Source organism: Helobdella robusta (assembly GCF_000326865.2).
Source record: "Helobdella robusta unplaced genomic scaffold HELROscaffold_11, whole genome shotgun sequence".
Lineage (NCBI taxonomy): Eukaryota > Metazoa > Annelida > Clitellata > Rhynchobdellida > Glossiphoniidae > Helobdella > Helobdella robusta.
The window spans coordinates 2,650,264-2,663,409 of NW_008703617.1; the positions used below are offsets into that span (position 1 = coordinate 2,650,264).

The window sequence follows — 13,146 nt, forward strand, 5'->3', positions numbered from 1 at the left end:
TGTATTTTTGTGTATGCATGCCCGTGTATGATCAGATCAAACGGAGCCGCTATTTTCAAAGAAATCTTCTAATCGATTAATCTAATAGATGCGACGTAAAAGCAACGGGTTAACTACTATGAGTTTTTCACACACACACACACGCACACACACACGCACACAAACACACACACACAAACACGCACACAAACACACACACACATACTCAATTTAAGCATGCTTTAAAATGTGTGCTTGTGTGTGTCTGTTTGAGTATGTGTATTTTTCTTCTAAATATTTGTTTTTAATCGGCGAAGGATGTTTCTTCAACAATCGATGAAATAAAAAAATAACATTCCCAACAGCAACAATACCTCTAGGTATAACATATCCATAATCAACAATACCTCTTATGTATAAATCAGGCATATGCATTACAAAGAAAATAGGTAAATATTTGCTTAAACTCGGTGTGCAAAATTCATAAGACGGGGATGATGTGATATGATGATGCCTAGCATATCCATCACGCCTGTCATTGCTGAATGATTTCATTACTTTTGATTATCATTCTAACATTTTGGGGTGATAGTGAGAAGCACGCAAACAAAAATACAATACAGGCACGGAAACGCAACTTTGAAAGGAACTAACATGATAAAAATATATCCAACATAAAAAGATTAATAAATTGAGATACATTGAGATACAAAAAGATAAAAACTCACATATACTGGTTAACACACACACATACACACACACACACACACATAAGACTTAACTCTGACGACGAGACACGCATGCACACAAGTACGCTACGCATATTGGACCTAATTTTGACGACTCACACACACACACACGCAAACACACACAAACATACACGCGCATACAGGACCTAACTCTGACGATAACAAGCGAAAGAGCGGACATAGAGCTAGAGTTAGAGGAGGACAACCTGGAAATATCAAGTATCAACGTTCAGTCGTTCGTAGACGAACAGGAATGGGCACTGCACAGCCACGTTGAAACCTGGAAGTGTATAACGACGAAGATTTTTCAAAATTCCAAAATGAAACATCCATCCTTTTCAACGTCTTGCAGGGCTTCCAGGAGGGCTGGCTTCTACATATGGAACATTTTTCTCGTCATGGTGTGTAACTTTCGCTTTTGCCGTTTATTATTATAGATATGGATTTCGGTTATTCTTATTTGTTGTATTATTATTTATAATTATTATTTATTATTATTACTATTTTGGGTATTGTCAGCATCCCTTCCTCTTCATCACCGTATGATTGTCATTGATATTATTGTTATTATTTGTATTATTCTATATTAACACTTAAGCATTTTGATATTTTCTGAAACAACATTAAGAAAAATAACATATCAGCGGCGCCATCACTCCCCATATCATTTATGTAATCAAATTTCTATTTCTTCTTATTATTGCTGTTGATAAAAATAAAATAATATTGTGCTTCTTCCATGTGTGTAGCTGATAATAACGAGATAACGACGATGAATGCTTATAAGGCTCTTAAGAGAATGATAGAAATAAAATTATTGTTAATTTTTTTTATTACGATTATGATGAAAACATTTTCGATTGCCAGCTCTTTATATGCAGTCTGACATTCGCGACGTTTTCAGTGGAGCTGACGAAGCCAGAGAATCGGCTTCAGCTTTCCTTCATCCTCCTCCTAACTACCATCACGTTCAAGTTCGTCGTCAGTCAAACCCTGCCAAGGATATCGTATCTCACTTATTTGGTTCGTTAGCTGGTTGGCTGGCTAGATGAATAGATGATTGAATGACTGAACTAATAACAGGCTAAATAGCTGGCTACATGACGACGATGATGATGATGGCTGTTTGAATAACTGAAGTGATAGCTAATTAACCGGCAATGATGGATGGTTGAATGACTGAACTAATAGCTAGCTAAATAGCTAGCTAAATAGCTGGCTTAATGACGACGACGATTTTACTCACATAATTTAGGACAAGTACATCTTAACTTCGATGGCGATTTTGTGCAGTGTGTGCGTGTGGCACGCCATCATACCCCTCTTCAAAAACGACATAGACCTAGCTAAGGTGATGAAGATGATCATAATGGCGATATTAATTATAAATTATATTATTAATTATTATTAATTATAGAATAATAATAATAATTGTAATAACATCTCATGATTATGAATAATATCGTTCGTTAATTCACTCGTTTGTTTGTTTATTCTTTAATTCATTCGTTCTTATGTTATCATTTTTGTTTTTATTAGTTCTTTCAATCATTTAAAATTTCATTCCTTTTTCGAGTGTTTATTCTTTTGCTTGTACGTTCATTCATTTATTCATTCACTCATTCACTCATTCATTCATTCATTCATTCATTCATTCATTCATTCATTCATTCATTCATTCATTCATTCATTCATTCATTCATTCATTCATTCATTCATTCATTCATTCATTCATTCATTCATTCATTCATTCATTCATTCATTCATTCATTCATTCATTCATTCATTCATTCATTCATTCATTCATTCATTCATTCATTCATTCATTCATTCATTCATTCATTCATTCATTCATTCATTCATTCATTCATTCATTCATTCATTCATTCATTCATTCATTCATTCATTTATTCATTCATTCATTCCTTCATTCATTCATTTATTCATTCATTCACTCCTTCATTCATTCATTCATTCATTCATTCATTCATTCCATTCATCCACTTCAAAAGGTGGTTGACAAATGGGGCCTTGGAGTGAGCGCTTCATCGTACTTCTTCTTCCACGTCTTCTTCTTCATGTACATCTACATCGTGGTCAGTAATGGTGGTAATGATTTTGATGTGGATGCTGCTACTGCTGCTACTACTAGTGCTGTTGCTACAGCTGCTGCTACAGTTGCTGCTGTTGATGGTGATGATGATTTGCAACTGATGATGAAGACGACGACGATGAGGATGGTGACAAACGCGAAAATAATGAAAACAATTGTTTGTTATTACCTTCTCACGCCCCGAATCACGTGTTCCGTCCCGCAATTAGTTAACTTTTTCCGCAAAGAATTTTTACAATTTACCGTGAAATTCATATATAATTTCGTAACTTCTAAAAAAATGTTTGGCTGAATGCCGTCGGCATTTTAACTGTGGTGTCAACCGACGTCTTAACCCTGGAAAAATGAAATTTAATACATGTTGGTTCGCCCTTTACTAAGATACTTACGAGCGCTGAGCCAGCATAAATTTATTCAAACACGGTGTAACATCTAGCTACGTGCACGTATGCATTTAATAAAGTAGGTTCATTTAGGCATAGACACAAACAGGATTGCAAAATTTGCGTAAAAAATGAATAAATATGAATATTTATATACATTAGAAAAGTATATACACGTACGCATACAAAGCGCATGCATATTCAAATGAATTTGTCTACAAAAACACACACACATACACACACACAAACATACACACACATTCATATACAGACAGATCAATACATGCAATCAAAAAATAGAGAAGTATGACATACGTGCAAACTGAGATAATTGAAAAACATTCCGACACATCCTTTTTAACGTAAATAATGGGAGATCAACTAAAAAGTATGTTGTTTTGATTTGAAGTGACGTCACGTAAATTTCCTGTTACATCAACAGCTGTTCCTTACCTAGCAACATAAGACAGTAACTACAAATATGGAACGTGATTTAGTTATACCCAGCAAACAAACAAACAGACAAACAAACAAACAATACAATAAAATCTATTAACATACGCAACAACAAACAAACATACAACAAAACCAACTAACAAACAACAACATACAAACATTTGATACAAACGTATTGTTAATGAACTGCAAAAAGATTAAGTATCCCGGCATTGCTCTATGCTCTAATACATGGAGATTCCTCCTATTACACATGGGCTGTTGTCACCTTCAAGAAATACATAAAACAGAATTGTAAAAAAATTCTAGATCTATTATTACCAAAAGACGTATGTAAGGTAGACATAGATTATAAATATGAAATGAAAGAAGGACTGTGGAAGCATTTTGTATGTTCGAACACGTTGTGGCGTTGTTGATGTCGTTGTTGTTATAGAGCTTTGATGTTTTGTTGTTGTTGTTGTTGTTATTAATTTTTTGATGTCATGATATTGCTATGCTGAAAAATTCTTAATGTTTCTATATTTGTTGAATGTTTATAGTCAAATATTTTTATGTATAATGATCTGCTTTCAAGATGTGTTTTTGGTATTATCTCATTAAATTTTTAATAAAAAAAACGCATCGTTGGGCAATGGAAATGGTATGGGACTTTGTTTCATCAGAGTTTCAGGAGAGGTATTAAAGGACATCACAGTCGTCGTCATCATCGTCGTCGCCATCCTGGCTTCATCATCATTATACCATCATCATCGTCGTCGTCAATGTTATAACCAGTGCAGCTATTATCATCGTCTTTATCATTTCAGTCTAAATATTCTTCTCCATTATATTTAATCGTAATTATTATCACTTGTAACATCATGTAGCTAACTAACTACTGTCCATGTTATCAGCGTTTTAACCAACGACAAACACGAACAAACAGATAAAAAGTAAAAAATACACAGAATCGTAAAAACATAAAAACATCCATATATATAGCACTCAAACAAACAAACAAACACAAACATACAGATACACAAACATATAAATACACAAGCACAAACATACAAATACACAAACATATAAATACACAATCAAAAACAGACATACAAATACACAAACATATAAATACACAGACAAACACAAACATACAAATACACAAACATACATACCTACGTACACACTTATCTACAGGCACTGAAGAAACGATGGAAATACGACCAAAAGGATAGAGATCACAAAGTGAATGTTGACAATTTCTTACCTTTATTATACTTATGAAATATGTATATATATATTCGGCAATGGGAAGATTACGTTAAAGTTAAGAGTGTTCTAGTAACAAGAGACTCGAATGTAAAGAAATCCTTTGCACAAAATTTGTATGAGGCGTTCAGTTTCGTTTATTCAGATATGCTTTGTGTGTGTCGTAGTTTTTGGTTTAGCAGGAAATTTTTGAACGGTTATCTAATAGAATAGTAAATAATTATCGAAAAAAATTATAAAATTTATAAAGTTGGAGTGTAGAACAATGTTGAATAATTTTATAGGAGAGGGTAAAGAAGTTGCAAGCCCAGCAGGACCAAGAAGAACAACAGCAAGAAATGATGCAACACCAGTTAGAACAACAAGCCAAAAACAGCAATCGATCGTTGAATCTTGAACAAAAGACTTCACCACAAAGCAAGCAATCATCGTCATCGTCATCACCATCATCATTTTCTTCATCACGTCCTCATCTTCCACAGCAAACTGCAGCAGAGCTGAGTATTCAACTCTTAAATTTAGCTTCACAGCAACAATATCAGCAACAGCAGCTATATCTGCAACAGCAGCAGCAACAACAATATCAACAACATCAGAAGAAAATGAGCTCTGGTCCAAATTGTTCGAAGTTGTCGGAACAACATCCCTATCACTACCAACAACAACAACAACTTCAACAACATCCACAACCACAATTATTTACAATCACAACGAACGCAAACAACGCAGGTCCATCCACTGCCAATGTAATATCGAGCCTAAACAACAACAACAACAACGATCGACAATACGGTCAGAATAAAAATGTCTTGCAAATATATCACAGACAGTTGCCTCAAGAAGAATTAAAATCACCAAGTGACAATATTCAGGACGATAATGAACAAAAAAAGCAACAACAAAATGACAATTCCCAACAACAACAACAACAACAACAACAACAACAACAATTATCATGTGACACACCGCTAGCAAAAAACAATCAGCAGCAACCACAACCTCAACAGCAGCAGCAGGTGCAGCAACGTCAAGAGCCGCAGCAGCAAACTCCATCATTGCAGGTAACTTTCACAAAAGAAAATAATCACACGGCATTCAATATAGAGAGCTGAGTTAGACATGATTCAGCCTTACAACATAAGATAAATAAAATATGAAAAAGTATCATCAAGACATCATGAATAACTTTTATATGTTATTATATATATATTATATTATATATATATATTATATATATATATATATATATATGTATATATATATATATATATATATATATATAATGGATGTAATTTATTTTGAAATGTTGTAAATCTGTCGTCTCATTGTTACGATATTTTTCCAATTACTTAACATCGTTTTGTGTTTTGTTCCAAATTAATATTAATGTTTTAATTAATTATTTCAATTAATATAACTAATACTTAATAATAGCTGTTAATACCTTAATATTCAATTAAAAAATGTTAAAATGGTGATGCGGTTCATCTTAAACTGGACCTGACAAATGGACCACGATAAATACCAGGATGTTAAAACAAAAATTCTTATTGAAAACTTTTTATAAAATTCAAAGAAATGTTTTAATACTAATTATACTTATTTTAGTTTTATACTACCTTTTAAAGACAATGTTATATTTACTTATTTACACTTATAAATGTAAAATGTGACCTACAATACCTACACCTCCAATGATATTATTACATCATCGTTAGACGAACATTGTTTGTGTTTAATTTAAAGTGTGATTGAAACTCGTCGTTTTGGATCTTGTTGAAAGAATGATGTGTCGAATGATGATTATGTTACATTATATAACTTCATGAAGGTAAACTAGTATATAACATCCCAAACATTAACTATTAAAAATTGGTTTACTGAATAAAAGGTTTAAAGTTTGTTATTATTACACAACTATTTAATAGGCCAAAATACAGATGTTTTTGATATATAATATCTTGAATCATACCAAAAAGTTATTATGACGTATTATACTGAAAAAGCACTAAAATCAGATTTTTTTAGAATGTTGTGCTGATATGGTGAATTAAGCTGGTAGTTTTATATTAGATTCGTGTAGAGCCATGGATATAAATAAATAAATAAATAAATATATATATATATATATATATATATATATATATATATATATATATATATATATATATATATATATATATATATATATATATATATATATATATATATATATATATATATATATATATATATATATATATATATATATATATATATATATATATATATATATATATATATATATATATATATATATATATATATATATATATATATATATATATATATATATATATATATATATATATATATATATATATATATATATATATATATAAGATTCATGTAGCACTCAAACTCCTGAAAATGGAAATGTGTAATTTGATAATGTATCATTTAGCATTTTCGATATATAGAAACTTGAATCGACCAAATAGTTAGCATTATGTAATACTGAAATCGAGCTATAGATCGATATTTTTTTAATGTAGCCCTGATATAGTGAATTAAGCTAGTAGTTTTTTTACTAGATTCATGTACTGCTCAATCATTTAAGCATAAAAGCGTATATTTTTGTAATGAAAATTCCGACATTTTTAATATGCACAGTAACTTGAAGAGACCTGTTAGTTACCATTGTGCATAACTGAACACGCACTATAGTCCGTTTGTTTTTCAGTGTGGCGTTGATAGAGTAAATTTGGCTGGTTGTTTTTTAAAAGATTTAAATAGAACAAAATTTTCTGAGCTTAAAAAAGTATAATTTGATGGTGGAAACCATAACAGCGTTCGCTAGATATGTCGTATTGACGTAATGGTAATTCCTTTCAGTCCGAGTGTTTGCTAGTTTATATCTATCTGGGTCTTTAGTTGTACAAGTGTGTCGAAGAAAAAATTACGTTTAAAAGTGATCGGGTGAAATCGTGTTTTGCACGCAGTTTAAATTCGTCTTAATTTAATGTATTTTAAATAATAATATTGATTAGCAAATGTATTCAATTTTTGTGAAATTCAATAGATAATTGTTTGTTAATAATATTTTTTTAGAACTAAAATGACTTTACGATTGTTCTGTAGTGCTGCTAATGCTGGCAGATTCAAATCCTCCAATCTTCCAGGTCTTGGTAACAAAATAACATTCATCAAGTCACATCTTCATAAAAGGCAGTTAACGTCTGGCAGCGGTGGCACCACAGATGATAATTTAAAGTCAATTTTTGAGAAATTAAAAAATACCCGACTTATAAATTCAGCTCTGGAGGTACCTCACGAATCAGACATTGTCATTATTGGAGGAGGAGCCATAGGAATGTCGTCCGCCTTTTGGATGAAGCAAAACAACCCTGCAGGCTACTCTGTCACTCTCATTGAAAAAGATCCCACAGTTAGTGGACTTTATGAAAATTGCTTCTTAAAGATGAAATTGTGATAACATAAAAATATAAAATAAAATAAATTTTTTTTTTATATAATTTCAATATAATGTTGGTATTAAAAGTTTTTTTAAAAATTCTAGCTAAGTTTATCTAATTTTTGTTTAATAAAATGAAAATATAACTGAGAATGTCACTTTATTCTGAAACATCATTCATATTTCATATTTTTCACATACATAAGTCATAAATCATGATAATTATAACAAAGTAGAACCATGAAAACATTTAATTTATATTTTTATAACAGAACAACAAATGGTTTTTGTTGTTTTTATCAGAATTTATCAATCCCCATTGTTTTGAAATTTAAACAAATCGATAATGTATTATTGCATTCTGCAGTACTCAAAAGCATCTACCACGTTATCAGTGGGAGGTATCAGGCAGCAATTTGGATTAAAAGAAAACATCCAGATGTCTCTCTTCTCTGCTGAGTTTTTTAGGAGAATTAAAGAACATCTGTCTGTTTTAAGTTGGTTGTTAGTCTTTTTGCTGCCTTTTTGCTATTATGTAGAAGTTTTTCAAATTTGTGTTTGTGTTATAAAGTTTGTGTTATAAACTTGGCTGTTTGTATTGTTTTGTTGTTGTTTTTGTGGTTGCATCTATGCTTTATTCCAATGGAGTGACTTTGTGTCTTGTTTCATTCAATCTGTTAGCTATTGAATTTCACTGATGATAATTTATGCAAGGTAGTTTTTATAGTGTAATATATCATACTTTAATTTGTATTTTCTAGATTATTCAAATAAAAAATTTCCAATCTAATTATAACAAAATTGAAATTAAACTGTTATAAATTATAATGTCATTGATTTCAACACATCACAACCTTATATCACATAATAATGTATTGATGTAAAAATTTTGATGATATAAGCATGCAAATGTAAACACGCATCAAAGGTTATTGTAATGGGATGATTGAGAACCTTTGGGATGGTTAACAACCTTTGGTCTCAATTATTTCTATCAATAACATATATTCTGCCTTTGATTTTTTTTCTTGATAGCTTTCATTTGCATAACTGCATATATGTAACATTATAATATCAAAATGGTACACTTACATACTATAAACATATGTGCTAGTGTGTCAGATTTAACCATAGATCTTTCAAAGCTTATGCTGTTTTCAGATATCATGTTTTTTATACTTCTATAGGAATTAAACTGATCAGTCACAATGATGTTACCTGACCTCATTGAATTCGGCGGCTTCCATCTTTTTTTTAGATTTTCAAAATCTTTTTCAATCTCTCTCTCTATAATAATTTTGTAAAATGTAGATAAAAAAACTTGTTGATCCCTAGGTTTGGATCCTCCAGATGTTTGTTTTAACCACCAGGGCTACTTGTTTCTTGCCACTAAAGAGGGCGAACAACAGTTGAAAGAAAACTACGAGACTCAGATGTATGTCGTTCAAGTTGTGTTGTTGATGTTAAGCTGTCGATTGGTGATTGGTTTGCAACGTTTGTCATCATCACTTTATTGTCATCTTTTTACTCAATTATTTTATCACAATCTTCATCGGTTTCATCGTCATCTCATTTTCAGTGCTGTCATTGTTATTTTCTGAAGTTTTGCCATATTTTAATTTTTTTTCAGTATTATCAATATTTTCATCATCATTTCCATCATCTTTTCATCATCGTTTTCATCCTCATCTTCTTCGTCATCATCGTCATCATTTCCGCCATCGTCACTTCCAGATCCCTAGGCGCCAAAGTTGATTACATGAGTAGAGACCAGCTGAAACTGAAATTTCCTTGGATGAATGTTGATGATGTTGAAGCTGGTTGCTATGGTGATTACTCATCGATGGTGATGATGGTGAAGATGTTGTTGATGATGATTGTGATAAATGTTACACTCATTGCCAAGTTTTCCATATTTTATGTGGTTGTTATCATTAGGAATTATAAATTATAGAGTCAAATATTTTTACTACAAGTTCATTCATTATCTTCATTAACAGACTTTTAACTTTTTCATCATTTTATCATCTATATAGCGTCAGACCATACCATCACGTCATCATCTTGTCTAGTCACCATCGCCATCATCATCGTCGTCGTCATCTTAGGGATACAGAACGAGGGTTGGTTCGATCCCTGGCTCCTCCTGGCATCCCTCAAGGTCAAGGCAGCATCCCTCGGTGTCAACCTGGTTACTGGAGAGGTAGTCGGTTTTGAAACTGAAGCTACCAAAATCAATTCTCCTGTCACACAATCCTATGAGCAAAGACCACTGCTCAGAAGTGTTAAGGTTGCATTCTCTATCTATCAGTCAATCTTTGTCTGTCTTTTTTTGTCTGCTTGTTTGTTTGTCGTCTGTCTGGATTTTATTCATTTTATTAGTATTGTCTGTTTTCATTTGTTTTAGTTTTCTTGCTTACGTTTTTTTTAGTTCACTTGTCATAATCATTTCCTAACAAAGGTAAAGACACCAAATGGTAAAGTTCACGATTTGAAGTTTGCGATGGTTCTGAACTGCGCTGGAGCTTGGTCAAGTGAGATTGCAAAAATGGCCGGCATCGGTGTTGAGAAAGAGGGCCCTCTGTCGTTTGCATTGCCAGTTGAACCCAGGTGCCATATTGCTATCGTTGTTTTGTCATCTCGTTTTGTGTTGTATGTAGTGCTGAGTGTTGTGCTGCGTTGTATTTTGGTGTGTTTCTATTGTAAAGCAATGATTTTTTGTTTGTTTGGATGACGTTATTTTAGTAAGTAACCGCTGTGAACCTTTTCATGATTACCATCACCTTCAAAGACTTCGGTATGTGTACGTTTTTCACTGCCCTGATGGACCAGGCCTCCAAACACCCATGCTAATCGATCCATCCGGTGTGTACGTGAGGCGAGAGGGACTAGGGGGCATGTATGTTTGTGGAGCATCCCCTCCCCAGGTTGGCTATTTTGTTGATTAGTTGGTTGTGAATGGTTATTTTATGTTCGTTTGTTTGTTACACGGATTGCGATGTTAATTTCATTTAGAAAAACTTTTCTTCATATGTTTCATTTTGTTTATTGGATAGTTAATTGATTTGATGGTTAGTAAATGTATTGAATATTGATTTAAGTTTTTATCATTTTACCCTCAACCAACAGGGCGAGCCGGAACCAGACCCCAACCAGACGGTTGCTGATGAGGAATTCTTCAAAAACCACATCTGGCCAGCTCTTGCTCGAAGGGTGCCTGCTTTTGAATGTTTGAAGGTTGGCTTGCTAAGTTTTCTGTATTAAAGAAGTTTTATTAGTTTGTGAGCCTTTGCATTTTTCAAAACTTTGCCCTTCTAAACATCTATGTATCTATCAGTCATGGATCATTGTTCATACTTCAACTTTTTTCACTCATTTAATTTATCCAACCAATCCAATCGTACGTCTAGTTCATTTATCTATCAAATCAACACAACATACACTGCAACACAACCGAACACATGCAGTTGACAGGATCGTGGTGCGGACATTACGATTACAATTACTTTGATGGCAACCTCATCATAGGCAACCATCCCTACCATCGAAACTTCTTCATGGCAACGGGGTGCACGGGGCACGGCATCCAACATTCACCCGCCATCGGTTGGTGTGCTGATGGTTTTTTATTTCCGTTTCTTGTGCTTCATTAGGTTGCTCTGGTTTCGTTTTGTTTTTCTGATCTTATCGTCTTAGGCACATGACCACATTTCCACAGGTCACGCAATCATGGAGTACATGTTGAGAGATGACTATGTCACTATCGACCTCTCACGGATGTCGTTTGACCGTATCATGGATGGAGGGAAACTGATGGAGCCATTAATTGTTTAATTAACATGATATTAATGTTGTAGTCAGATAATTTAATTGTTACTTATATATATTGTTAGTGGGTGAGCGCATGTAGATTGTTTGCATGTTGGTGTGAGTGTTGTTCAATGTTCGTTCATTTTTTTTCAAGAAATTTAATTCCTGTTGTATTTATTTACTTGATTGTTTGTTAATCATTTCTTTATTATCATTATTTGACGGATGTTTTACGTATAATTTTGCTCTTAAATGGTTAAAAAAATTTTTATTTATCATGGTGAAATAAATATTTGTATTCAAATCAAATCAAATCACTTTTATTCAATCAAACAGAACAAAAGCATGAATGATTCGGAGACCAAAAAAAGAAAATTAATTCTTGTGGGCTCGGCCACCGTGCAGTTCAAAATTGCTTCTCAATGATAAAATAAAATTGTCAATAGGAGAAAATGTATCAATGTTAATGAAATATGTACACACTTATATACATATATATACATATACATTATTATCCTTGAAAAACAGAACTTTTCGTAATTAAAAAATTTTTCAGTTTATTTTTAAAAAGATGCAAAGTGTTACAATCTTTAATTTCTTGTGGAATCGTCTCCCATATTCCTGGGCCGGTGTGTTTCAAACTCATGCAGAGTACTTTAATTCTGGCTGGTGGGGCATAGAAAAGTGGCGTGTGGCGTGTAGTTCTTGCTTGAATGGAAGTTCCAAAAGTGAAAAAGTTTCTAAAAAATGCCGGCAATTGCTGACGTAGAAATCTAAAAATGAATGTTGCAACGTGGTAGATGAACAAGTTTTTGATGTTGAGTATTTTCATTTCGAGATAATATTCACTTGTGTGACAATGAGGATGAAGATTTTTAAATATTCTGATGAATCGGTTTTGGCATTTTGTTAACTGTTTTAGATGAATGTCAGGACTGTTCCCCAAATTAC

General features: G+C 32.5%; 3 protein-coding genes across 3 annotated transcripts in view; 2 read left to right on the forward strand and 1 right to left on the reverse strand.

Moving 5' to 3' along the window:
* The window catches only part of HELRODRAFT_190205 (hypothetical protein), a gene marked incomplete at its 5' end in the record, with an annotated part of 8,203 nt that extends 1,371 nt beyond the window's left edge, over positions 1-6,832 (forward strand). The window contains 7 exons of the mRNA XM_009012871.1: positions 872-1,000; positions 1,081-1,129; positions 1,596-1,702; positions 1,984-2,079; positions 2,741-2,824; positions 4,860-4,907; positions 5,216-6,832. Coding sequence (XP_009011119.1) covers positions 872-1,000; positions 1,081-1,129; positions 1,596-1,702; positions 1,984-2,079; positions 2,741-2,824; positions 4,860-4,907; positions 5,216-6,043 — 1,341 coding nt within the window. The 3' untranslated portion in view covers positions 6,044-6,832. The remainder of the gene's footprint in view (positions 1-871; positions 1,001-1,080; positions 1,130-1,595; positions 1,703-1,983; positions 2,080-2,740; positions 2,825-4,859; positions 4,908-5,215) is intronic.
* A 1,195-nt stretch (positions 6,833-8,027) lies between these two features.
* Positions 8,028-12,495, forward strand: HELRODRAFT_109167 (hypothetical protein; the record flags this gene model as incomplete). Its single annotated transcript, XM_009012872.1, has 10 exons — positions 8,028-8,358; positions 8,753-8,882; positions 9,721-9,820; positions 10,120-10,214; positions 10,494-10,675; positions 10,847-10,995; positions 11,177-11,312; positions 11,515-11,622; positions 11,853-11,991; positions 12,104-12,495. Coding segments are annotated over 10 exons (1,486 nt in total), but the record flags the coding sequence as incomplete, so codon positions are not given.
* Positions 12,496-12,785: 290 nt separating this feature from the next.
* Positions 12,786-13,146, reverse strand: part of HELRODRAFT_167356 (hypothetical protein) — a gene marked incomplete at both ends in the record, with an annotated part of 3,594 nt that continues 3,233 nt past the window's right edge. The window contains one exon of the mRNA XM_009012873.1: positions 12,786-12,816. Within this exon, the coding sequence (XP_009011121.1) occupies positions 12,786-12,816 (31 nt within the window). The remainder of the gene's footprint in view (positions 12,817-13,146) is intronic.